General features: G+C 40.2%; 1 protein-coding gene across 1 annotated transcript; it reads left to right on the forward strand.

Annotated features, from left to right (window-relative positions):
* The first annotated feature begins 1872 nt into the window (after positions 1-1872).
* On the forward strand, positions 1873-17309 carry OPN3 (opsin 3). Its single transcript, XM_066315659.1, is given in 8 exon segments — positions 1873-2286; positions 12809-12901; positions 12904-13071; positions 13074-13126; positions 14092-14191; positions 14194-14247; positions 14250-14341; positions 16849-17309. Coding segments are annotated over 8 exon segments (1185 nt in total). The 5' UTR covers positions 1873-1934; the 3' UTR covers positions 17122-17309.
* The last annotated feature ends 9121 nt before the right edge of the window (positions 17310-26430 follow it).

Consider the following 26430-nt stretch of genomic DNA (forward strand, 5'->3'; position numbering starts at 1 on the left):
GTATTTTCACCCAAGCTTAGAGAGTAGCAGTGACTTTGAAAGTTTATTTACTGTGCTTCAGATTCCTCAGCTCCAACTCATGACACTCAATGCTCTGCTGTGCTGAAGCATTCCAATTACTAAGTACTATAAACTCTTGAAGACAGTCCCAGACATTGGCAAACTTTCTACTTGTGAATTATTAGTTCCAAAGCTGCGTTTTAAGGGTTGTCTTGTGCATATATAAGCATATTTGGCCACCTGAAAATTTACAGCCAGTGCATCTTCCTCATGTGAACCGTGCGTAACGGACAACATGTTAAAAGCAGAAGAGATCCAGGAAGTCCTTGGGAGTTTCAGAGACAGTTTTTGTAGTACAGGACTGGGGACCTTCTATTCCTGCTTCTTCTTGTACCTTTTTAATCCCATGAGCTCAGCTACATAGATATTTAGTACTTTGATGCACTTCCAGTAAGTCACATACATACACTTTAAAAATGGTTCCGGTCTGTCCTTTTATGCAGTGGCAAAAGTAAAGGTAAAACCCTTTTTGGAGCAGAACAGGATTGACTAAAGAATTAATTAGATTATTAAAACCATAGCTGCATTGGTTCTAGAGTGGGTTAGGTAAAACAGAATCCAAACTAGGACTGGGGCCAGGGTTCTGTTTCCAACTTTGTCTTTGACCTGCTGATACAGTAAAACAGCATGTCTTTTTGTTTTGCTTCATATGAGAAGTGACACTGCATGGAAGATGAATGGAACTCTGCTCATGAAGTCCAAGACCACTAGAATAACATTAGTAATTTGACAGAATTAATAATGGGACCTTGCAAATAAAGCATTGCAGAGATTGCACATCAATGGATCTATTTAGTTTTGCTGTGAAAAAGCCCAAACCAGGGCTGAGATATGATCTTTATAACCTGCAAGTTACGGGTTCTCTTATCTTCTATAAATTCAAAGACATCTAGAGGGATTATTTCTGGCAGGTGCTGTGGTGAAATACCTTTTGGAAGCCCTAAGTATAAAACGGAATCTGACAGTGGACACTATGTTTTCCGGCATGTATTACTCACTACATTGAATTTTTCCTGTTCTTCTTACCACCTTTTCTCTCCTTTCATTTTGCAGGGATAAAAAGATACACTAAATAAGATTTTCCTACACAGGCAGAAGATAGAGATGTCTTTTTCTCAATGAGGTGTAGTATTATTTTGGTTCAGTCATATCATTGTTGGACTTTTAGAATGCAATCACAAAATTATGTCTTCTCTAAAACTGATGCTCAAGTACTGTGGTCTATTATCAGGAATTTTGGAAGGTCACGCGTTCTGTAAATACAGCTTTTATGGTAAAAACCATATAATTGATTTTGAGAAAGGACGCTGCTCCTTCCTTTGCAACGAGAAAAGCCCGGTCGACCAGTAATGAAGGAACAGATCGAACTAGCTTTTTAAAGTAAGTTTCAACTACCGATTACATCATATATGAGGGATTTAACAACATGGATCATAAATAAAGTTAACGTCAATAAGAGTAGGTACTCTAATCAGTATTTAATTTTTCTGGGGAAGAAGTCTAAATAAATATTGGTTCTACCTCTGCCCGGAGCTGGCCGCAGAGCAGGTCTGCCCAGACGCGGCCTCCGTGAGGGAACTGCTGCTGACGGCAGCCGTGGCCCAGCAAAGTGCCCAGAGGATTTTTAAGAAAGAGGAGACAACAGCCACATCCCAGGCACGACCAGGCTGCTCGCCGCGCTGGGAGTGCCAGAGGAGCTGTCTGCCCGGAGCCAGCCATGCCCGGGCCCGCCCCGGGGCAGGCGAGGGCCAAGCACTCGGGGGCGCGCCCTCCGTGGGCGGGAAGGCGGCGGGGACTCCTCCTCCTCCCGGAGCCTCGGTGTGCCATGGGGCTGGGAGCGGGCCGGGAGCCTTAGCCCGCTCCGGCCGGGAGCCATGCCCGCGGAGAACGGCACGGGCAGCTCCAGCCGCCCGGAGCCCGCGGCGCCCGAGCAGGAGGTGCCGGGCGAGCGGCCCCTCTTCAGCGCCGGCACCTACGAGCTGCTGGCGCTGCTGGTGGCCACCATCGGCATGCTGGGCTTGTGCAACAACTTGCTGGTGCTCGTGCTCTACTACAAGTTCAAGCGGCTCCGCACGCCCACCAACCTCTTCCTCGTCAACATCAGCCTCAGCGACCTGCTGGTGTCCGTGTTCGGCGTGAGCCTTACCTTCATGTCCTGCCTGAGGAGCCGCTGGGTGTGGGACGCCGCCGGCTGCGTCTGGGACGGCTTCAGCAGCAGCCTCTTCGGTGGGTGCTGGGGCCGCGGGCGCCGCCTGCCCCTCCCTGTCCTGCTGGGTCCCTCGTCTATACCGCTTCTGCCGGCGGTCCCGCGCCCCGTCCCGCCTTCCCAACCGCCCGGTGCCCCCTTCCCAACCACCTCGTCCCCCCTTCCCAGCCGCTCCAATCGCCCGGTGCCCCCTTCCCAGCCGCTCCCTGCCGGTCCCCGCCGCTCCGTCGCGCTTCCCAACCGCTCCAACCGCCGCATCCCTGCCGCTCCCGCGGGGCAGTCCGGCCCAGGGCGTTCAGTCGCCGCCCTGCCGGGGGGGTGGAGCCGGCGCTTTTTGGTAAAAAGCTACCGTGCTGGAGAAAACGATCCGAAGCAAAGAAAGAAATTATTCGAGAATCAGGTTTTCGACCTTCCGCCTTTGCCTGTGTAAGGTGTGGTGGGACATTTAGGGAAAAGGGTAGCAACGGTGTTAGAAGAGGTCTCGAGCTGACTGAGTGATGCGCAGAATTCATGAGCATAAACGACTGTATTTTGTAGGAGGAAGCACTGCAGTCTGTGGATAAGGAGCACGTATGACTCTGGGTGTAGGGTCAGCAGTGTTCCACCTCCGTGGAACAGCTGGAAAAGCTGCTCTCCAGCAGCCTTCTCAGTGTTGCGTCTTGTCTGTTTATAAAGCTACATAGTGTGTGGCAGTGCCTTGAATTTCTTTAACCATATGTGAAATTCGAGTACCATCCTTCAGTCATAACGGTGTCACAGTTAGGCTTTGGGAAACCACTGATTCCTGTGAAATTTTAGCACTGCAGAAGCAATACTTACACTGTTTCCATTTCCAAAACCTATAAGCTCTTCACTGCCTTCCTTCCTAAAATGAATACATAGCCTTTGCAGAGGTCTGCAGAAGAACAGATTGCAGTCCAGCTATGTACATGCAGCCTCTTAAAAGGAATATTGCTTTTTGTTTACCAGTAAAGGATGCTGCAAAAGAAGAGACTCATGTTTCTAGTGCTGTGAAAGTAAATGTTTGGCTAACCAGTAATGAAGTCCAAAGCTCATGTTAGATACTTCTTCTTCTGGAAGAGCTGTATAAATTAGATGTGGATCACAGTGCACCTACTGGATGTATGTAGACTGAAAATTGACTCTAGGGTGGCATGTTAAAGTCTTCAATAAGCTTTGTAGCTTTCCTGCATACATAGCCTTTGTTTCACATGGCTCGGTGGTCTGCATTTGGTGGGCTACTCTGCCAAGGTGCATGGTTGCTCATGCTTGATTTGACTACTGCTGCATAGTGCAGCAAAAATTTTATGTCTTGAAAGTTATAGTGGGTGCAGGATGTGGTTAATCATTTGTGCAGTGTTTGGTACCAGATGATTTCTGCAGTGCACAGCTCTCAACATTTGTGTAGCTGTTGGTATCAGGGAAAGTACTAGAGAGCCTCACCGGCATAAGTTTGTTGCCATCACTCAGCCTATTCAAATTCTTGATAAACTCGAGTACTTGTCTGCTAAACAAATGCTGCCAGACAACTGAATGTTAGTCTTACACAGAGTATTGTGTAAGAGTAGAGTACTGTAACAGTAGAGTACTGTTCCTACCTTTGTCTCTTATACATTATACTTACTATTTTTAATGGAGGCATTTTTCATATAGGTTGAAAAATAAGATACACAGTAAGGGTGAAAAACCAGACTATAATATTCTCATACCATCCTCTTAAATAGTAGAAGTAGAAACAATGAGGTATATAAATTGGCAAGGAAATTGCTTGATCACATGTGACTTTAATTTCTGCTTATTTTGAGGTGTGCTACATAATTTGTTACTATAAATATATTTAGTGTTGATGCTTTCCTGCATCTCTCTATTTAAGAATTTTTTTCCCAAAGAAATGTAGGCAAATTCATGGGCCTTGTCCAGAGAGTAAAGTTAGCATCTGTGATTTGCAAAATTACATCTTCCTGTGACTATGTTCCCCTTCCATAATGTGCTTCATTGGGAAGAATTTTTTTATTGCTATTATTATTAGAAAAGTGTGTTTGTGTGTTGTTGATTATATGGAAGTGGAGAGTAAATGCACAACTTAATGTTCAGGAATAATGCCTTAGTTACTTTTTTCAGCTGCCATGTAAAGCAATCAAAAATATTTAACTTGGCTATCATAATTGAATGCTAATCTGATAAAGTGATGTCTAATTTTAACCTCCACAGTATTATTTTTATATTCTCATCTAGAAATAGAAGGAATGTCCTTTCCTGTTTTGAAGATAAGTGGTTCCCCACTTGCACAGGAAAGCAGAGGAAATGCTGAGGAAAAAAAATATAAATGATACCCTGCAGGTAGCATCATACTCTGTTTGCGATCTGGATTATCTGGATTACTGCTACTATGGCTTCTATTTTCATTTCGTAATGTGTTTATGGAAAAAACAGTAATTTGAAGGGGTTTTTTGCTTGTTTGTTCCTGTTTGGTAATGTTTTGTTGCTGTTTGGGGTTGGGTGTTTTGGTTGGGGTTTTGTTACTGTTGTTGTTGTTTGGTTGGTTTTGTTTTGTTTTTTTTCTTTGGGGGATTCTTAGTGGTTTCCTTCCTGGTTTTTATTTGGGTGGGCTTGTTTGTTTGTTTGTTTTTGTGAGTCTCCCCGTGGTGGTGAAGACACTGATTAACCAGGTATTATGTTTATAAATAGACTTCTCTTGTATATAACAGCCCAAGTCACCTGTTATCTTGAGGTGATGGTGGGAGGGAAAGTAATGTAATGGAAGTCTTACATGTGATCACTTACTTACAAGTGATTCTGAAAGCATAGCACACTCCCCAGAAATTTTTGGGAGTACAAAGTACATTTGTTGATCAGAAAATATACAAATTGACAGCTTTGAAAGGTGAAATTCTCATTAACTAAGCAGTGTACTTAAAGCTTTGCAGTGTTCAGTTACTCAGTAAGCCACAATGACATAATAAAGTGGTGGTAGCTCTGACACCATGGATATGGAGTCTATTAAACCGTAACAGATCATGTGAGGTTACTTTAGTGGTGTGGATTTGTCCTGGGGTTGGACCCAGTCTGGCTTATTTGAGATGATGTGACCAAAACCTCTTTATTTACAGCTTTGTGGTGTCATTCTTGGGTATGATTTTTTTTGGTATGATGACCTGAGCTTTCTGTGCCAGCCCTTCAGGGCTGCAGGCTGTTCAGTCTTATTTTCCATCCTTATGCATCTTCTTTAATCAGAAGATCAGCCCCTGAGACCCAGTACACGGTATAAGTTGTTCTCTGCATGTGTTGGCTTATAAATGAGAGGTTCCCTGATAGTAAACAAGTTTGGGACAAAATATCAAATCTGCTTTTTTAAAATTTATTTTATGTTTTTAAATAAGATTTTATTTTAAATTCAGAGCTAATTCTCAATAAATTTTAAAAATCAGATTCTTTCTAATTACTGTAGTTAATCAGGAATCACATTAAAAATCATGATTCAGCAGCTTTATTTTAATTTTCACGTGTTGTTACAAGGCTTTTTCTCATACTGTTTTGAAAAACAAAATCAAGGTATTTCTATGTTTTTCTTAAGGATTCAGTATGATTAAATACATAGGTGACATTTATGCTTAAAATAAACTGGTAGCATCTATATTTTCAGTAGCCTTCATTGCGTAATAATGACAGCTTCTTTCCCCCCCTCACAGATATGAGGGCACTGTCTATGCTTCTAATAATTTTGCATTGAAGAATTGAGCATTCTCTTTGTAAGAGTGCTTCTCATTTTGCCAGCTAAGTTGGAGGCGTATTAAGATCCCGAACTTAGACACTGTAAGCAGATGTTCACAGTCTGAGACTTGTAAGTTGAGAAGATGGCAGCAGAACTACAGATTGTCTGTCTAGGAATAAATGGCTGGTTTTGTGTTCGTCACAGTAGTCTACTTCTGAATTATCACAACTTTATCGTAAGACAAGCCCACGTAGTAACATCCGCTCGTGAGTTGCACTGCATAGCTCAGAACCTGATGTTTGTGCTACTGCCGATGTTTTCTTTGACTTGACAGATTTTCATTGAGCCTTTAGAAGGTGCAGAGACCTGCTTGATACTGTGCAAAAACTGATCATTTTGACTACTGAACATCTGTGCTCGTAAATAACAATCCCTATTTTCTTTTACCCATTAGAGTCTGAAGTCAAGATGCAGTTTAGGTACATGTCTTCATAGCAGAGGCAGCAAGAAGGCTTTTTTTCTCTACTACAAAGCCATTCTTAGCACCTCATATATTACTGTAGGGAAAACGACATAAATGATTACCTGACAAGTCTTAGTCTAAGCTTTGTGACGTAGTTGTCTGTTTTAGACACTAATCCCCACTTAGCTCCAGTGTTTATTCTGTTACAGGTGATGTATCTTGGTGTGATATGATAGCTGCACATCAATTAAGTGATGTATTTATACCATGAGGGCCACGTTTCTCTGGAGGTGTGCAGTCAGCTCCATGCTGGCCCTACTGCATCTTCCACCTTCTCTTTATGTAAAAAGCTGCTAACTCTTTCCCTGTCTGTAGTCAACCCAGCTGTAAGTAGTAGAGATTTGTGTAATCTCTTTATCTGATTTAACAATACAACTCATATCTGGGAGATGTGCTGTCTATCATTGACAGCTTAGCTTTTTGATTTTGATTTCTAGAGAAGACACCTGACAGCTAAGCATACCCAAAAGTCTTGATTAGCAGACATAGAATTTCTTTCTTCAGGTAAGAGGGTAATTGTGAAATACAGAGTCAGGGTGTCATGATCTTTGTATGTACCTGCTGGGTTCTCACAGATATTCAAGGTGTTGTTTTTTTTTTAATGACAGTGACTGTCAGAACTTGATGTGCACAAGAGAAATTTGTGTACTGCTCACCCCCAGGCAGTGGGTGTCTGCTTTACTGCCTTCTGTACATAGAAAGAGGCCCTGAGGGTTTTGAGGTAAGCTGGTCTTATCACATAGAGCATACACACTTAACCCCTCAAGCATAAATCACTTCAGCTAAAAGTAATGGTAGCTAAAACCATTGGCCAGTACTGGTGTCCTAACACCGTCTGAGGTGTTAGAAGGTCTAAAGCCTTCTTTTAATTGTGCAAAGGAGGAAAGGAGTGGAAAAACTGCTTGATAACAGGAATGGTCTTGGGGAATAGGCACCAAAACTCTTTATCTGAGGCAGTCTCTTGACAGAAGATTGCATAGTGAGGGTGTACTGTGGGGTAGGCTTTGTATCATTAAACTTCGTTTGTGATTGAAAGGCTGCTGTTTCTGAAGTGTGGTTAGAGACCTCTGTTTTTCCTAACTGCAAGCTGTTTTTGTAAGGGTAGAAAAAACTCTGGCAGATTTTAATGTCAAATTAATTAAAAGTATTATGTCCCTTCTGGACAAATTACCACTGGTATGCAGCAGCTAGATCTTGATGAGCTACCAAATCAATTTGGAAATCTGAGTGTATACTCCATTCCAGTAATGTGAACTAGAGGATGGGAAAATTGTAAGTTTTACAGACTGTACTCTCCTGTGAAAGGCTACTGTGTATACAGCTGAGGTCTTTTATTTGTTTGTTTCAAGGCAAGCTGATACCACCACCAACACCACACCCAACAAACACTGAAGTAAGGATTAATTGCCTGACAGTGTCTTGTGGACCTGGCTTCATTACAGCCTGTTCAACTAAGGCTCTTCCCCTGCACAGTGACAGTGATGTCCTGTGCCACCCTCTTGCATTACCCATGTATGTTAAATGCACTGGTTTAATCTCACTAAAGCGTTTTCTGTGGTTACTCAGCAGATAGTCTTAGGATCTTGTGTTACAAATAGCTGGAGGCTCAATCAGCATGCTTTCAGCTTTAGCTTTATTTATTTATTTATTTATTCCCCAGAGTTAGTTAATTGCTTGGAATATTGAATTTGGAAGAGGTGATATATTTCACCACAATTTTATAGAACAGTTACATATAAAATATACTTGAAGTTTGTTATGTCTAAGAGAAGTGGTTTTTCACCTACCTAGATTTGAATGCAGATGTTAAAATTGCTTGAAAAATTAGAGGTGATACATAGCTGGTGCCTGTTGCCCTAATCCTTTCAGCCTTCTGATGTTTGCTTTTTTGTAGTAGAGTTTCTCACAGACTTTCAGGTAAACAAAGTGATGTTATAGCAACTGTCCTTTTTGTTTATCATTCCTCTCTTGAGGAAGGACAATAAACGTCTAGTTTGACCAGTGTGGTTAGAGAGGTGGCAACCTCATTGTCTAATCCCTGGTCATTGTCCAAACTCTATATGAATCTAAGTAGAAAATAAACTTCTCTCTTTTTGCCCTGACGACCTGACTGTGGGTGCGTCATTCATTTTGTGTCCTATAGTGACAGGTGCCTAAAATACTGTAATGCATAACTGCTGAATTCAAATAGACTGGTTATATATTTTATAGTACAAAACTAGAGAGTGCAATAACACCTTCCCTTGCCATGGACAGGAACTTGCTTCTACTAAATTGCTGCTGTCTAGCTTTCAGATGTGAAAAGCAGCGAGGAGGGATTGCAGAAGGGTAGTTTTCTTCTGTGATTAGATATGCAAAATAGTCATTCAGCACTTGAATGTAGGGCAAGGATTAATTTATATAGAAAATAATATGGCTTTTGTCTGAAGTCATGGTCTGTCTCAGAAATGGATCTTATTTGCTACATTTTGCTGCAGTTGCTCTGTAGAGATGCTCAGTCTACGGGAATATTTGATATCACCTCTGACTAAATTATAGGACATGCTTGGGGCAGGGGCTCAATATGAGTACGCTCTTGCATGGAGAGGGCAGGAGCTGTTGTGATTGTTCAACCTTGTTAAAACAAACACTTCAGTTCTGAAGACACTGCAATGTTTTTCTTCTAATTAAGGATTATAAAGTTAGAATACGCACGTCATATGGTGTAATGCAGTACAGCTTAGCTGTGTTTTGCAGTCTTCTCTGTGATGACCTACACTATGCAGATTGAAGTATTTAATGATGTATCCAGAACTGACTCCTGGAAAAGCCAGAATAGGGAAGAGATAATTACCACATATGGTGCATAATCAAATCACACTAAATGCAGTACTTCAGTAGGAAAACATTACAAAATGGAAAAAAATTTAAAATTTTCTTCATAAACATCCAAATAACAAGAAGTAGCTTGTCACTCCTCCCTGATTCTTTGTGGCTGGCTACTGCAGAAAAGGAGTTGCAACATAGAATTTGCAACTAGTGGCTTAAACAAGAAGACACTTCAGTTTTGCTACATTTATCTGCAGCTTCAATGGAAATGACCACATCTGTGCTAGGGTAATTGCCCAGGCTTAAATCAGAGCTAAAACTAGCAGCAGTTCCTAAACACAAAGAGTGTTTATGTTTATAATCAGCACTTACAGATAGGGGTATTGTCTGAGATGAAAATCTGTATATCAGACATGCAGTCTCTGTAACACTGGGCAGTAAGTCTTTCTGAAAGAGAGTGAATTGCTGGTGGAGTAAATCAACCCTCAGAATCTTGGATCTTAGCCTTGAATCAAAATATGTAGATCTCCAGTACCTCAAGAAGCATAACAAAATATGTTTCAGATGAAAATAGAAATCAGTTTGAAATGTGTATTTTTGCTAAGGGGGGTGGGGCCAATAGCCAAACAATAACCATGATGGCCTTCTGTAACAGATTTGGTTTTTTAATCAGCACACATTTCATCATATTAAAATATGCAACTCGCTCAGGATGAAATTTAATAATTTCTAGAAAAGCTCCTGTGGAGGAGTGGGGGCAGGGGGGGGGAAGTAAAATTCAGTGCTTTCCTCTGCACTAGACTACAGAAATGGAATGAAACATAGAAAATGGAGCCATACCACATGCGTAAATCATATATATCTTATGCTGTGACCTGCATTTCCTGCCTCGTGCCTGTATGCTGCCAGGCACTCCTTGAATGCCAACACAAGAGGGATTTGCATTTTGATGCACACTGTCCAAAAGGCTGCCCAAGGTCTAATTTACAGTTCAGGGAGGAAATTCAAGTATGTCTTTCAAGAGCAGTGCTTTTAGACTGAAGGAGCTGGATAGAACGTTGTTTGAATGCCTATGTGCGCATATGGATTTTAGAGGTATTGAGCATCCTGTGACTTCCTGGAGAATGTCGAGGACTTGGTAAATTATTGCTTGTGAACACCTGTACTTTCAGCCAAGCATGTGTGCTTTTGATGACTTTGTCATGGCTAGAATTCAGTACTCATAAAAGGGATGGAGATAGTATTAAGACCACACAGGGACATTAGTCATTGAATACCATTCAATGAAGGAAGATTGTAAGGAGCAAAGGTTAATTTAGGTATTCTGACTCATTATCCTGAGGAGCTGCTCTTTCTCTTCACTGATCAGAGAAGCTGCAGTGCACTATATAAGCAAACTGAGCCTTAAGTGATGTGATTTTCCTCCATAAACATGTCTGTGGATGACTATCATAACTGTCAGGTAAACTTTAATAATTCCTAATCTTTGAGTAAGCGAAATGGAAGGGAACTTGTTTCCTTGCCTTGTGTTCAGGAAGAAGAAGACTGTATTTGATTGAATAAAGCCCTTACCTGAGCCAGTGTAAGTGTGGAAGAGTATCTCTAAAATCCTGTAGTCATTTTCTAATGCCTGCTAATATTTTTCTTAGATCCACATTGTTCAATGTATTTTCAGCATGTTAGGTCACAAAAAAGGGCGTGAAGGGCTACTAACTACTTTTCAACTTCATTCCCCCTCTGCCCCAAAAAAACCCCCCACCAAACAACAACATAAAACCCACAATGAACCCAGCCTTAGGTCTTTGGAAGACTTCTGGCCCACATTTGCTAGTCTGATTTCAAACTATGAAAGTGAAATTCTACAGCAATGCTTTATACAGGAAAAACCCCACAAAACTAAATGTGAAGGTTACTGTATGGCCAACAATGTCTACATCTTTTTGTGATGCAGGTTTAAAGATAGTTAGAAAAAAAAGCACATTAAAATATGTTTCATTTAATCGAGAAAGCTTTCTAAGCTCACCTCTTATAAAAAGGAAATCCTTTAATAATTGCAGCATAAAGTAACTTTCTTAGAATCCTAAAGGATATCCTACTGTGACATACTGGTTAATAATAAACTGCTTTGCTGTTGAATACCTTTACGGAGAGGCTATGTATTGCTCTAGATTTTGTTACTCCTAGTTGTCTTCCTAAAATCCATGTTGCTGGTCCTTTTGTGCTGCTGTTAATTTATCTTCAATAAATGTTTATCCTTTTTTCAAAATGAGATCAGGTTCCTGCTGAGTATAAAAGGGTTGTTCTCTCTTTGGGAGTGAAATCTGCAGCTAACCTTTTTAGAGCTGTACACATGCAAGTTACGGCACATATGAATGTACTTGGAGAAGTTAAGTTGTGTGCATATGCATGAAAAACTGCTTGTGCTTTGTACGAGATAAAACCTTTACAGATTTAGACACAGATATCTGTATAATCTCACAGAATGCTGTGAAATACACCCTTTGTTGCTTAAGAACCTGAATTGATGACTGAATCATAACACATTTCAGGTGTCTGGGCAGTTGCCTGATGGGAAATTTGGGTTTTGATCATGAAGTGTTACAGATCATTGAAATAGAAATCCTTATATTCTAATCAAGACAGAAATGCCTTGGCTTCATGAAATTATAGAAGTGTCTGGATAGGGTAATACTGAGAGCTGAAGATAATGTGTGATTTCTCTCATAACATGTTATAATTGTGTACTGGGTTTGAGGTGGACAGAAAAGGAAGAGAGTGCATAAATAAACAAAGATTGATACTTTTATGAAAGCAGCAATATGGGAAAGGGCACTCAAAATAATGGGATACCTTCAGCAATGTAATGCTTTGCCTTCCTGGTTCTTCTTGGAATGCGAAGACTTCCATGATATCTTGAAATAAACTGGGATTATTCTAGTCATTTGTTCACATTAAGGTGCACATTTCTACTTTCACTTACTGAAGGCTTTCTTCAATTTCAATCTCAACTCTCACATTCACAATAAAGAGATTTTCTTTATTGCTGATTATTCATTTTTATATGATAGGTTTTTTTCTTTTGAAGACCCTAAACAACAACAGCAAAAGGAAATCACAAACTCCAAGGGAATGTATGTATAACAACAACCAACCCTACAGCCAGTAGAAAAACCCCAAACCTTGGACCATGATACCTCACTTAATGAAGTAATGTTTAGGAAGAAGCATTGGCTTGGTCTCTTTTTTCCTTGTCCCACTTGTTAGCCATTATACATCATGCATCAGATGTCAATGTCCTACTCTGAGTAGTTTGAAGTTGGTGATTCTGTTTGGCTTAACAGTTAGTGAGTAATGCACAAAAAAATCTTATTTGTGTTAGATTCGTAATATGAGACAGGTCATTTGAATTAACCTACTACAAAGCAAACATTTATCAAGAGGAGTTCAGTCCAGTCTACAGTATTTGTGAATAATTTAATTGATTTTTTTTTTTTTACAGGAATTGTTTCAATTATGACTCTCACTGCACTTGCCTATGAACGCTACATTCGGGTGGTCCATGCAAAAGTGATTGACTTCTCCTGGTCCTGGCGGCTATCACATACATCTGGCTGTACTCACTGGCCTGGACTGGAGCTCCTCTTTTGGGCTGGAACAGATACACACTGGAAATTCATGGATTAGGTTGCTCAGTGGACTGGAAGTCAAAAGACCCCAATGATACCTCCTTTGTGCTCCTTTTTTTCCTTGGCTGTCTAGTAGCACTGTTGGGATCATGGCCTATTGCTATGGCCATATTCTGCATGCAGTAAGAATGGTAAGTTAGTTTCAAATAAGACTTCCCTTAATGTAATACTATCAGTGAAAAATATTGAAGCTGTATATTAAGGTTGGATCCAAGCCAAATTTGCGCTCCTCACTTTCCTTTTAAACTTTTGAATATTTGATGTTCATCTTTGTCAGGTACCACTAGATAGGTTGTAGGACTGGGAGAGAACCAGCCTAGAGCTGCTGAGGTCTATTTGATGTGTGGTTTTACTGGAGGGAAGTAGGGAAACTTGCTTGTGCTTACTAATCCACATCAGATCCTCACCTGAAAATTCAATCCAAATCCTTAGTATGAGAAAGCTTTCATACTAATTATGAAATGATTCATGTTTTGTGGGTAGTTAATCTGGACCCATTCAAGTTTATGGTCAACAGTATTGGCATAGCGGATAATTTGTGAAGTATGTTCATGTGTATGTCCTATCTTTTCCTTATTTTATGACTCAGGTAACATTGGAACCTGGGCTTCTGCTTTAGAGATTTCATCATTTAGGGCAACGAACTATGTACAAAGCAGTACAGAGAAATCTATTTATGAATTGTCTTTTGTCTAAAGATTTTTTTTCACAAACCTAGAGGACTGTCTAACTAGTGAGACAAAGGACCACTAATGCAAACTGAACTTGCTTATGCAATAGCTGAGGGCTAGTTATTTTTTTGTAAATGATTATAACTGCAGCATGCTTTGTAACATATCTGGATTTTTTGTTTTCTAGTAGATTGGCTATTCTGTTTTTTCTCAGCTTGTATTTTTACACTTAATGTAGAGAATAAAAGTCTGAGAAACATGATGTAAACTTCCAGAAGAATTATGGTTTAAAAAGATAATAAGGTGTATGGTGTCTGTGCCTTAAACTAAAAGAGTGAGTCAGTTACTTATAAATAAATGTAAAACTATTCAGGTTCAAGTAAAACATAAGGCTTACTTTATTTTACTATTTTTTTCCTCTACAGCTTCGCTGTGTAGAAGATTTCCAAACAGTTCAAGTGATCAAACTTCTAAGATATGAAAAGAAGGTGGCTAAAATGTGTTTCTTGATGATCTCCACATTCCTATTTGTTGGATGCCCTATGCAGTGGTCTCTCTCTTGATAACATATGGCTATAGCAACCTGTAACTCCAACAGTAGCTATCATCCCATCTTTCTTTGCCAAGTCAAGCACTGCTTATAATCCAGTTATCTATATCTTCATGAGTAGAAAGGTAGGTACATTAAAGGTTTTCTTATTTGAATTATTAGTAGCCAGTATCACACTTGTGGATGTCAATCTGATATACTTTAACCTGAAAAATTTTTGAAACATTTCAACAGCTATGATAAATGGTAACAATCTCAAGGAATAAAATCCCTGATGGTGCTTTAATACTAGCAGATTAGAAATCTTAATTTGCTTATATGTAAATTCAAACACACATGAAAGGGATGGGAAAGAGCGTCAGAGTTTAAATGTCTAGTTTTGACAGTTTACCTGTGAAATGGATTGCTGCTAGAAGACCTCATCTGAATCACTCCCTCACCACAGCAGAACTCCATCAGAGGAGGTTTAGAATAATCAGTTCTGTTTTTAGGAATAAAACTTGCCTCTGACTTCTGTGTTATACCAACACAAGGATTAAAACTGGTAGTGTAATGTACACATTGTAGTGTAATGTGCACATTTATACGAGGTTGTTAAAGATATCTGGTGTTTAATAGAATTCCTTGACATGGGTAAAAACCCATGAATGATTGCTGGAGGGGTTTTGCTGGTTTCCTTACCTTTAAAGCCACTATAGAGATGGAATTTTCTGTGATTTCCTCCACTGGCTTGCAGTGGCCTGTAGGGACCAGGCAGCCAAGTCAAGATCAGCCACACAGGCAGCCAGGCAAAGGCTGAGTGCAGCTCAGGTCAGGACCAAGGGCAAGGGGGAGCTTAAATGTTTCTTGAGTAAAAGCAGGAGGCTCCAGTGTGGCATCTTGCAATTCTTCCCCCACAGCTCGTTTCACAGCAGGCTGATCCACAACTACATGACTGCCCAATATCAGAGTTATTCTGGATATGGGAGGCTAACAACAGTCACGTTCTAAAAGGCTTTTTCAACAGAGTGACTTTTTAATACCTAGTTGTCAGGCTGAGTATCTTACCTGAAAAACATTTTATGGTTCTGATATCCAGCAGCAAATCAAACTTGTACCAGGTATAATGCCAGGAAAGACACAGTCAGGATAAGTATCAATCATCTGAAACCTGCTTATTGGAGATGCACTGTGAAGTATTTCTTCTCTTCGCTCTAATTCTCAGAGTTGGACCAAAAATGATAGTAATTTTGCTCATTTTTTAAAATTGTTTTAACCCTCAGAAGGAATCCTAAAACAAGTTCTCTGTGAGTAGTTTTCCTTTATCTGGCCTGGTCTCTACCGTGCTTGTACCAGCTTGCTACTCGGAGGTAGACCATTAGCCTCTGAAAGTTGGCCAAGGCTTCACAGTGACCATTTTTTCCTCTGAGATTACGTTCTAATGAGATCTTGTAATTAGCTATGTTCATTTCCCACAGGACACACCTATTGCCTTCCTTGTCAAGTAGGATAAAGTTTTTCCCACAGCAAAACCGTCAATTCCAACTTGGCATGTCAGATTGCTTGCTTGCAGGTTATCTGGGAAAATGGAGGCACTGGCTGTGCAGGATTATACAGAGTAATCCTTAACACAGCTAAATGGAAGGCTGTTAAAAAAAGATGTCCTACCCCTTTTTCAGGGAAAAGGTACATTTATTCCCACCTGCTCCTGGATGTTTGTTGTGTTTGGAGTTTTTGTTGGTTTTTGCTTTGGGTTTTTTTGGTATTATGGATGGTTGATTGGAGTCTTCTTCATACACCGCCAGGCAAATCTTCTTACAGGTTATTAATAAAGTGGAAGTACCATCTTATTTCTCATAGAACCAGAGTTCTTCCCCCAAAGGAATCATATTTGAGCTTCAAATGTATGCAGACATGGAACTACTGAATGAATGCATTCTTTACCCTCATACCTGGATCTTTGTTTTGTTGAAATGGAGACCATAATTAGAGAATTAATACGTTTATTACAAATTTTCCATTCTATGTGCTGGTGCCAACGTTCACTTAATACCTCACGTTATCTAGTCACTCTGTAGAACAGACTTCCTGTGTCACAGTAGCTTCTAGTTGGCTGAAGGACTTCTATTCCATCTATATTCAATGGGAACATTTGACTTGTGTTACTAACCATTGAAATTTCATTTTACATCTGTGTCATGAAATGCTTTTGTTAAATTCCAGACTCTGGAGTTATTTAAAAGGAAGAAACTTCCCTTGTATCCCTTCCTTGCCTTGTTCCTTCCTTCTGTATCCTCCTGTGGAGTGTTTGTGAGAATATTCTTCCTGCTGGATCTAATGTGTGATTTTTGAATATGGAAACAAAACCTATAGCACACTTTGGAACCTAATCCTCTTGTCATTTGCAGATCTTATAGCTGGTAAATTACTCAGTTCGCATTTCAGTGCCCTCTGTTGGCTCGGTGATCCTATTGAGATGTAGAGAAAAAAAGTGCCCACTACAAAGGGCACCATGTTTTGTTACTGAAACTATTCAGAAAACACATAGAACCCTGTTACTTTGAGTCATTTACTGTACAGTGCCCTTCACTTGCTTGTAGGTGATAGTGAGTGCTTAGGAAGCTGGACATCATTCTGTTATTCTCTCTTGCAGTTCGACGCTGCCTTTTGCAACTCCTGTGCTTTCCGCCTGATGAGATTCCAGAGGACAATGAAAGAGACCCCAGCAACAGGGAGTGACAAACCAATACGACCAATAGGTTATGTCTCAGAAAGCAGGGGACAGGCCCAAAGAAGAAAAGTGACTTTCAGCTCTTCCTCTGTCATTTTTATTATCACCAGTGATGACACTGAGCAAGTAGATGACAGCAGTAAATATAATGAGACAAAAGTAAATGTCATCCAAGTAAAAACCATTGCAGGATGAGTTGAAGAGACATGAGAATGAGATGGATTTCAGCCACTAGACTGTTGAGGCTGGAGACTGGTTTCAGTGGCAGTGTCTGTGGGCTGCCTAAGGAAACCACATTCTTAAGCTGTGAAACACTGAAGGATTCAGCATCTGAAGCTCTCCAAGTAGTCACTTTGGTCACAAGTGAGAAAATCTCTGCTAAAATTGTTTGATGGATTTACACTGAATTTCTTAAAGCATATTTTATGATTGCATTCAGAACTTTGGTATCTTAATGTTTCTGTATATGGAGCCGTTCAGTGGATAATTAAATGGATCTTATTTATATAATTTATTCTCAGTGAAATATTTTTTTCCCACAAACTAGGACATGATCTGATACTGTAGCTTGTTGGATACAACTTAAAGGGAAGTACTCGAACCTGAGAAAACAGCAGTATTTCAGTGTTTCAGCTGACCTTTCTAAAGATCAAGTACAGGGTTTGTAAAGAGAAACTACTCACTGTTCAGCGTTATGAAGGTAAAAATTTGAGTAAGTAACAATAACGTGTATGATTCTTTATTAGTAGTTGTACAACATATTTACGTGATTACTGGCAATCATGTAACAATATATGAAAATTAAACACTAGAAAGTTGTGGTAAATTTCTTACTTTAGGTACTCTGAAGTGCAGTGAAATGAGCTGAAACTTCATGAACTGATTTTCATTGAAATAGTGAGATTCATTTCCTTTCATGAAAGGAAATGAAACAAGAAATCAACAAATGAAGTGAAAAGTCAAAGAAAGGAAATATAAGGAAGTGAAATGAAATTGAAAAAAATGAAAATTCTTTGGAGAAATTAAATTTTTTGAAATGGAATGGAATGAAGTACAGTGAAATGAACCAAAACTTCATGAAGTGATACTCACTGAGAAATTGAGATTTCATTTCCTTTTGTTAAATGAAGAAATTTCTTCACTGCTGGGTACTGAGATTGCTCACTCTACACTTTCAGAATTTGAGCTAGCCATGGTGATGGGGATCACAGCAGCAGAGGCAAGTTGCCATTAGGGTTCAGAGAGCTGCAAGAGCATACAGCTCCAGGAAAACTGGGGCTGGAAAAGGCATGCTGCGGCAATCCTGGGAGGGGCACCAATTTTGCTCCTACATCTTTCTAATCTGGACCTCTCATGGCGATCAGAAAACCTGCCCTGGTGACAAGATGCCATTAAGCCTGGAGTTGGGGTTAAGAGAAGAAAGAGAGCCTAGAGCTCCAGGGACACTGGGGCTGGAAAAATACATGCCAGGAGGATTATGGTAGGGGCACAACATTGCTGCCTTCACACCTTGCAGATTAGGGGCCATAAATGGGGATGGGCATCTCAGCTACAGCCCCAAGGTTGCTAAAAGGTGAAAAAAAAAAAAAGAAATTCTGAAATGAAGTAAAAAATAATGGGATGGAAATAGTCATTGAAATAGTGAGGATTTCATTTCCTTTCATGAAATGGAATAATTTTCATTAAGAGATTAAAAAGTGGAGCCAGTCAGGTGAGCACCCTGTGGTGATGCCCTTGCAATACCTTGTTGAGTGTCAGTGTCCCTGACTGTAGGCTGAATTAACAACCTAAACTAAGTTTTTTGAACTGTTGGCGGTAACTTTTTCTCTGCAGCTTGTCAGATATGACTCTGTGAAATTAGTGTGCTGCAGTCCCTATTTGCTCATCTTTTAAAATATAACTATTTTCGTACTTACTGCAGCACTGTTTCAAAATTCACATCCTGCTACAGAATTTAAGTGTTTGTACCTGTCATCTTTGAGTAGCATTGGGTTATTCACAGTTTTGTCATATTTTTGAAGATTGAAAGTCCAGTCTTTGGTCTATTTTGGGTGTTGTCAAGAACCGGAAAATTTATTACAATGTAGATGGAAAGACTGATGCTGGACCTTTTTCTTCCATTACAGACATGGACGATGGTTAGAATTAGCATTTGAACACTTAGGTTGTTCATTGAACAGAAGTGCAGACTGAGAAATAGGAGAAAGTGGGAAGGACAGAAGGATAAAGAAGACACAAGCAGGGTATATAATTAATGAAGATTTTAAATAAACTAGTCGGTAAGAACGTTCATGATCCTGTCATGCAAAGGGAAATTATAGGTGTGTAAGTACCATGATACCTCAGAGCCAATTAATTTCTCCTAAGGATGTTTCATTGATTTTGCACCTAAATAAAAAAAAATGTAATAATTTACCTAAAATACTATTTTTATATCTGCAAATGCAGAAGCCTCGGTTTACTTGTTGCCTCCCAGCACCTGGTGTGTCAGACTGTTGGGTGGCATTCAGCATCTCCATGCTAGGGGGGGGATCCCCTCTCACCCTGTGGTTTTGAGACAGTCAAGAATCCTGAAGTGGTGCCCACTGACATACCAGTGCTGGGGCTTTTGCTGGTGTTCTGGATCCATAGAGGCAAGAAACTGCAGGGATGGCAACAGAGCTGCTCCACAGCCATGTCACCTTCCTCCTTTGTCAGCTCCCAGAAGGAACTAGATTTGTGCCGTATGTATCTAGCTTCATGCAGAAGAGTTGGGGCCTTATACTACTTTTTTATTTTTAATTTTTTTTAAGTTTTTTATTTTATTTTTCTAAATCACAGTCATTACATCAGTCAGGAGATCAGTATTCACAAGCATACCCATTTTGCTCGTGTCCTGCATAACACTGGTCTCCTGCTGCTCTTTCCTGCTAGAATACTGCCATCAGCTAAGTGAAATGGATATGCAACCACTATACTGTGCTAAACCACCCAGAAAGAGCAGCTTTTAAGAATACATTTATCCCTGGCTTATATAAACAACCTTCAGCTCAAGAACAGAATTTGACTGTCTAATATCCAGAGGTAAGAGATTAGAAAAATCTGGCTATGATGGTGGAAGATTTCACAAACTCATATTGACGCACATGCAAACATCTCAGTTTGAAAATATCTGCAGTCAGGCATTTCTTTTGTCAGTCTGTGTCACCACAGTTAAGAACGTTGTCATTTCTCATGAAGGAAAAAAGGAGGGGGGCTGAGGCTGGAACTGTCCCAGAGGATGGGAATGCCTGTTCCTGCTGCTATTAGGGCTGGCAGTAGGTGCCCCTTTGGGGTTAGCCTGGTGCTTGCACATGCCCCCATCCCTCCCTCAGTGGCAACAAAAGCAGGATGAAAAGCAGAAGGGAGAAGCGCCCAGCTGATTTCTGTTTTTCTTCTGCCACAGGCAAGCCCTGCAGCTTTTGAATTCCACTGCCTGATGCCAAAGGCTGCCTTGCCTGCTGCTCTTGACCTGGCTCTGCATTCCATTTATCCAGTTCAAACATAAGAAAGCTCTTTACTTGCTCTGCCCTGACCAGATTAGTATTGAAGAAAAACTTGTAACACATTAAATCTGAAGAGGAAATGAAATTGATTTTTAGTACAAATGGAGAAGGCACATTATTAACAGCAAGACTAGGCATGAAATGCTGGCTGGCCCTGGACCTTTTTCCTCTCATTTCCTTGCATTTTCCAACAGTGTTTGCACTCCCTCTTGTGGCTTGCTCAGCCCAAGAATGAGCCTGGCCTCCTAAAAAACTTGTTTTCCTTAGATGTTTCCTCTCCATACAGGAAGATTCACTGTTTCATGTCTACTGTATTTTGTTTATATTGCATATACTTCTGTCTTTGAAAATTATAGGAAATAGATATCTGTAACTAATAGGAAATCTGGCCTGTCATAGTGATAATTTGAAGACCTTATGTCTTTGCACGTTCTGGAGAATGAAGCCAGATAGGCTGGTTTTATAGACTGTGTAGGCATGGCGCTGGAGCAGCATATTAAAGTGCTTCTAAATCGATTTTTATTCTTGCTGAAACTTTCTCCAAGGGAAGGTAAAATTCCATCTGTTACTTCTCTAAAAGAGCACGAGGTCTGCTCTGTGGGGGAATAAAGTGTATGTGTAGCATTCACCACTCTATATTCATAGATAAATGATTGAGACGGAGGCCAGATATAGCACAGAATTATCAAACCTTATTTAATAGGCTTTCTGCCACCCTCTTATTTATCTGTATTAACTGAAATTTTGTTATATTAGCGAGCTTCCAGGTGTAACTAAAATAGGAATTTGTTTCTGTGATGGAGGACATGGATGAGGGTATTGAGTCTTTCATTAGTACATTTGCAGATGACACTAAACTGGGAGTGTGTGTTGATCTGGGAGGTGGGATGACACTGCAGAGAGACCTGGAACGGTTGGATGGATGGGCAGAGTCCAATAGGATGAAGCTGTGTAAGTCCAAGTGCCGAGTCATACATTTTGGCCACAATAACCCCCTGCAGTGTTATAGGCTGGGGATGGTGTGGCTGGACAGTGCCCAGGAGGAAAGGGACCTGGAGGTTCTGGTGACAGCAGCTGAACATGAGCCAGCAGTGGGCCCTGGTGGCCTAGAGGGCCAGCATCAGGAATGGTGTGGCCAGCAGGAGCAGGGAGGTCATTCCTTCCCTGTCCTGGGCACTGGTGAGGCCACACCTGGAGTGCTGTGTCCCGTTCTGGGCCCTCAGCTTAGGAAGGACACTGAGATGCTTGAATGTGTCCAGAGGAGGCAATGAGGCTGGTGAGGGGCTTGGAACACAAACCCTGTGAGGAATGATTGAGCGAGCTGGGTTGTTTAGCCTGGAGAAAAGGAGACTCAGAGGTGACATTATCATTCTCTGCAACTCCCTGAAAGGTGGCTGTAGCCAGCTGGGGGTTGGTCTCTTTCTGCAGGCAGCAACTGACAGAATGAGGGGACACAGTCTTAAGCTGCACCAAGGGAAATATAGGTTGGATATTAGGAAAAAGTGTTTTACAGAAAGAGTGATAAAGTACTGGAGTGGTCTGCCTGGGGAGGTGGTGGAGTCACCATCCCTGGATGTGTTTAAAGACTGGATGTGGCACTCGGTGCCATGGTTTAGTTGAGGTGTTGGAGCTGAGTTGGACTCAATGATCTTGTAGGTCTCTTCTAACCTAGTGATTCTGTGATCTGAGCGAGTAATGGGAAAATACTCATCATCTTCATGTATTCATGGTTTATCTAATTGAGTTACAGCAATATGTCCCCGATACACTGTGCCTTTCATTTTGTTTGCACTGTTGGTGTATTGAGTACATGGGATGGGCCGTGACTGATATCTAGAACAGTCCCAATGCAGATTCCACCTACAATTACTCTTTTCTAAGGCACGCTGAAGCCTTCAGTAAGAGGCCTTTACACAACTGAGCAGGGTTTTCTTTCCTTATGCCAAATACACATTTATTTTAGCACCCTTTCAGTAATATGTCTGCTAGTTGAGTCTAAGGAGAGTTTATACTTGGGAGCTCTTGAACAGGAATTCTAATTATGCTGCTAGAGGAAAAATACAGAAGAGGATTTTTGTCCACTTCTGAACCTTTTCAGCACTGAGCTTAAAAGATCTTTTGGGTGTTAATACAGCACATATATATATATATATATATATATCAATCACACAATACCAGTGTACACCTCAATGTCACATTATGGCTCCTATTAATCATGACTTCTGGCTTTACAGAGATGTAAAGTAACATTTATTTTAACCCATCGGAAATCAGTGGAACTTTTTACAATCCACAGAACTATGTATGGTTTTCACTTTCTCAGTTGCCTGAAAGCTCTTGAATGAGGGGCTAGTAGGACAGGAGAGAAGGGGGAAAGTGTGGGAAGACATTATTTTCTTTTCAAAATCACTAAAACAATGCCTGCTCTTTCTTCTAGTGTGAGAACATGATGGTAGCCATGTGACTAGTAAATACTTCGGATGTTTAAGAGTACATAAAAGCATCTAGAGAGACTCAGTAAATAAATAGTTCAAGTGAGATATCTATTTATGACTACACAAAATAGTCCAACTCATGAATTTTAGATGTATTTAAATTTTTAAGTAAAAGCTTAGGATATAGCAGTCTGTCTCCTGCCCGGGAGCTATTTCTATTAAAGTTAATTGCATATCTGGTTTTCCAGAGATTTACTTTGAAATGTACTGACAGTGGGGAGTATTTGCTTCGGCAACTGTTTTGAAATGGCTTATTGGTACCTACTGCTGCAATAAGGTGTGATAGAATAATAATCGTATTTATTTTGAGTTTTATCTAACTACCTTTTATACAACCAGATCAGGTTACTGTAAGACACTCAGCTTTTAAGAGATTTAGGAGACCATGCACTGCCAATTTCCAAGGTGAATGAGAAAATAGTGATTAGAAAAGGACATGTTGCTACCTAAAATGGACAGAATGTTTTCCAGGAACAGTATGTCCCAAGCCTGAGCTTTTGAACATCAAATCCTAATTGAAAAGTCCTTGAAACACTACAAAGAAGCACATAATGATCGTGTCTTTCTCTGAAAGATAATGAACAGAAACAGAAATTATATTGAAGAAGTCAAATATCAGAAAGTTTGATAGCCATACCTTCCTTTCTTTATCTAGTTTTCAGACAAACAAAGCATTGTTGTTTTCCTGAGTGAAGTCCCTTCCATATTCTTATTTTTCTGTGTTTCTTATTTTTTTAAACTAGCTTTAATATTCTTTTATCAAAATGGTATTCTTTTCTAACAGAAAGGCACAGATGTGTGGACTCTGCTAAGTAAAGAGGGAAGCATAATTTAAGACCTCTGCCTTATTGCAAGGAGGTTTGTGAGGCCGGCATGGATTTAGCTGTGGGAAAGGGAACTGACCTGGTGCATATTAAAATATTTGAGAGCACGATGTTCAAGTGAGATAGCATGTACTTTAAATCTAATATATCTTACATTTATTCTGCACATAACACACGGTTGTATCTGAAGAGAGGGGATACACAGATCTTGAGAATATGCACACTTCCATTAGAAACAGCTTGAGATATACATCAGTTGCATAGCAAGACCATTTTATATCCAGATGAGATGTGTCACCCTGCAGAGGGAGCCATTGGGTTATCAAGCCAAACAAGACCATTGTCTTGATTGCAGGAATTTGACGTGTGTGTGTGTGTGTGTGTGTGTGTGTGTGTGTGTGTGTGTGTGTGTATTCCTGTTAGGTCATTAGTTTTGTTTGTTTGTTTTGTAGTGAGCTTGGATGAATGATTACAGACTTAATTTTCTTCAGGCTTTGCTACATTTTGTGGAAACTCATAGCTTAAACCTATTTATCCTTCCTAGAGGTAACAATTACATGCTTAGTGCTTTCTCTACAAAGGAACAAGATAGGAAAAGAGGTTCATTCTGTTCCAGAGTAACAAGGACAATGTTTAATTTGTATAAATACACCAGATCTCACAAGGGTACAAACTGTCCAAGCATCATATCTGGTTTAGACTGCTCTGTGCAGATGGGAGCAGAATTCTGCTGAGGAAAAGAGAACAGTTATTTCATGGGAAAGATGACTTTCTAACAGGGACAGTCTGATGTAACATGTACAGAAAAGAAATGGTCTTTATTGATCAGAATTTAATTTTTTGCTGTTTCTAACTGTAATTATACTGTACCCCACCATTGCTAGACTTCCCCCAAATCAGAAAGCTGCACTCCTGGTTGTTCTTTGCCAGTCTGCTAAGGTGACTATGTCTGGCATTGCCTCAGATGTTGGCAGTAGACACATGCTGAATTACAATTATGTCAGACAGTTCCTCTTGGGAAGCTAAAGTTGTTCCATTTGTATTATATGTGGGCTGGACTGGCAGATAGAGACCTAAGACATTTTAAATTCCAAATAGAGGTTCAAGAGATGTTTTATGCTGCAGCACCTTCCTACTTGAAAATTAATGTTCTACGTCATACTGTCAGATTTCAGTGTTCAGTTAAAGCAGTTATTTTGCTTTCTTCCTAAGTAAATGTGCCACCAAATTAGGAACTCCACCCATTTCAGAACAATACAAGTCTGAAGAACATAGAAAGTAATTTTCACCATGCCAGTCTGTTCCCTAATGTTTGTCACGCTTTTCCCTTTATTTTGGAGGCATTTAGCACCTTTGAGCAAAATATATCTGTAATCTGCAAGACTTTGTGTGTTATGACAGAAGTGTCTTTCTTGGAGCCAGTGTATGTCCAAGAGAACTTCTATTCTTCTCACAAACATTATTTGCTCGAGTAAGCTGTAAGATTGTGTTGCCTAGAATTTTTTTTCCTATATTTTCTGGCTTATTCTGCTCTTTCCCAGTCCTCCTAATGTTGTTTTTATAACCTTTTTGAAGTGGTCTCCATTGGCTCTTGTACATCCCTGTTCAGATTATACTGAAGAGTTATCTCATTGCATTTCTCCCTTCTAAAGAAGAGAGAAGCATGCTTTAATTTTATAACAGGATCGTTTTTCCTTAGCAGCTTATATTTTCAGAGTTTTAAAATGTGTCTAAATTTTGGTCAGGTCATAATGAGACTTACTGACTTATAATATCTTTCACAGTGATACCTTCCAAATATAACTTGCTTAAAATTAAGGACAAAAATTGCTAATATTGTCTTACACTGAAGAATGTACCTTAAGGCCTGAGAAATATGCTGGGGGAGGAGGAAATGGATGGGAGGCTGGGAATAAACATGACTGCTGCAAACCTGTTCTTCCTATTCCCTTTCTACCCAGTGAACCACATGCTGTCCTGGTTCCCCATTCTCCACTGAGTCACTTTCTGGCCCAGTTAAAATTAATAATTCATAAAGGCAGAGTAAAGGGTTTTTTCCACATGCATCTTGGACTGTACTTCAATTTGCTGTATAAACATGGAAACCTTTTCCATGCATCCATGGGAACCACAGCAATTTCACATTCTCTAAAACTCTACGCTAGTACTTCAGTCAGGTTTTGGCTTTATTTTCTCCCTAGCCCACAAATGTCTTTGCAGATCAGTCATCTCAATGCTACTTTAAATGGCCTTGGAAAAATATGACCATGCAAGCAAAACCTCTTGTCTTTGGTACTTGAAGATTTCATAATGACACTCCTTCCCACTGTATGTCTGGAAGTTCTGAAAAATAGCAATATTTTACTGACAGATCTGATAGGTAGAAAACTGCCTGCCCTGAACTGAGTGAAGGGTTTTTCTGTCAAACCTGTGTAGTACAGGACAGTGATTTTACTCAATCCTTTGTTGCCCAAGCAGACTGGTAGGAAGAACCAGCAAGCTCTGGTCTGACCTAGTTCCCACAGGCAGGCCTCACGTATCGAACATCTATACAGTAGTTTTGTGAAGTAGCAGTATTACTAAACAGAAGTTTTGGCTCACTTTGTCAGTACAATTTCATTCTTAAAAAACAACCAACCAACCAACCATGACTCTAGAGAG

This window comes from Sylvia atricapilla, chromosome 3 (genome assembly GCF_009819655.1).
Source record: "Sylvia atricapilla isolate bSylAtr1 chromosome 3, bSylAtr1.pri, whole genome shotgun sequence".
Lineage (NCBI taxonomy): Eukaryota > Metazoa > Chordata > Aves > Passeriformes > Sylviidae > Sylvia > Sylvia atricapilla.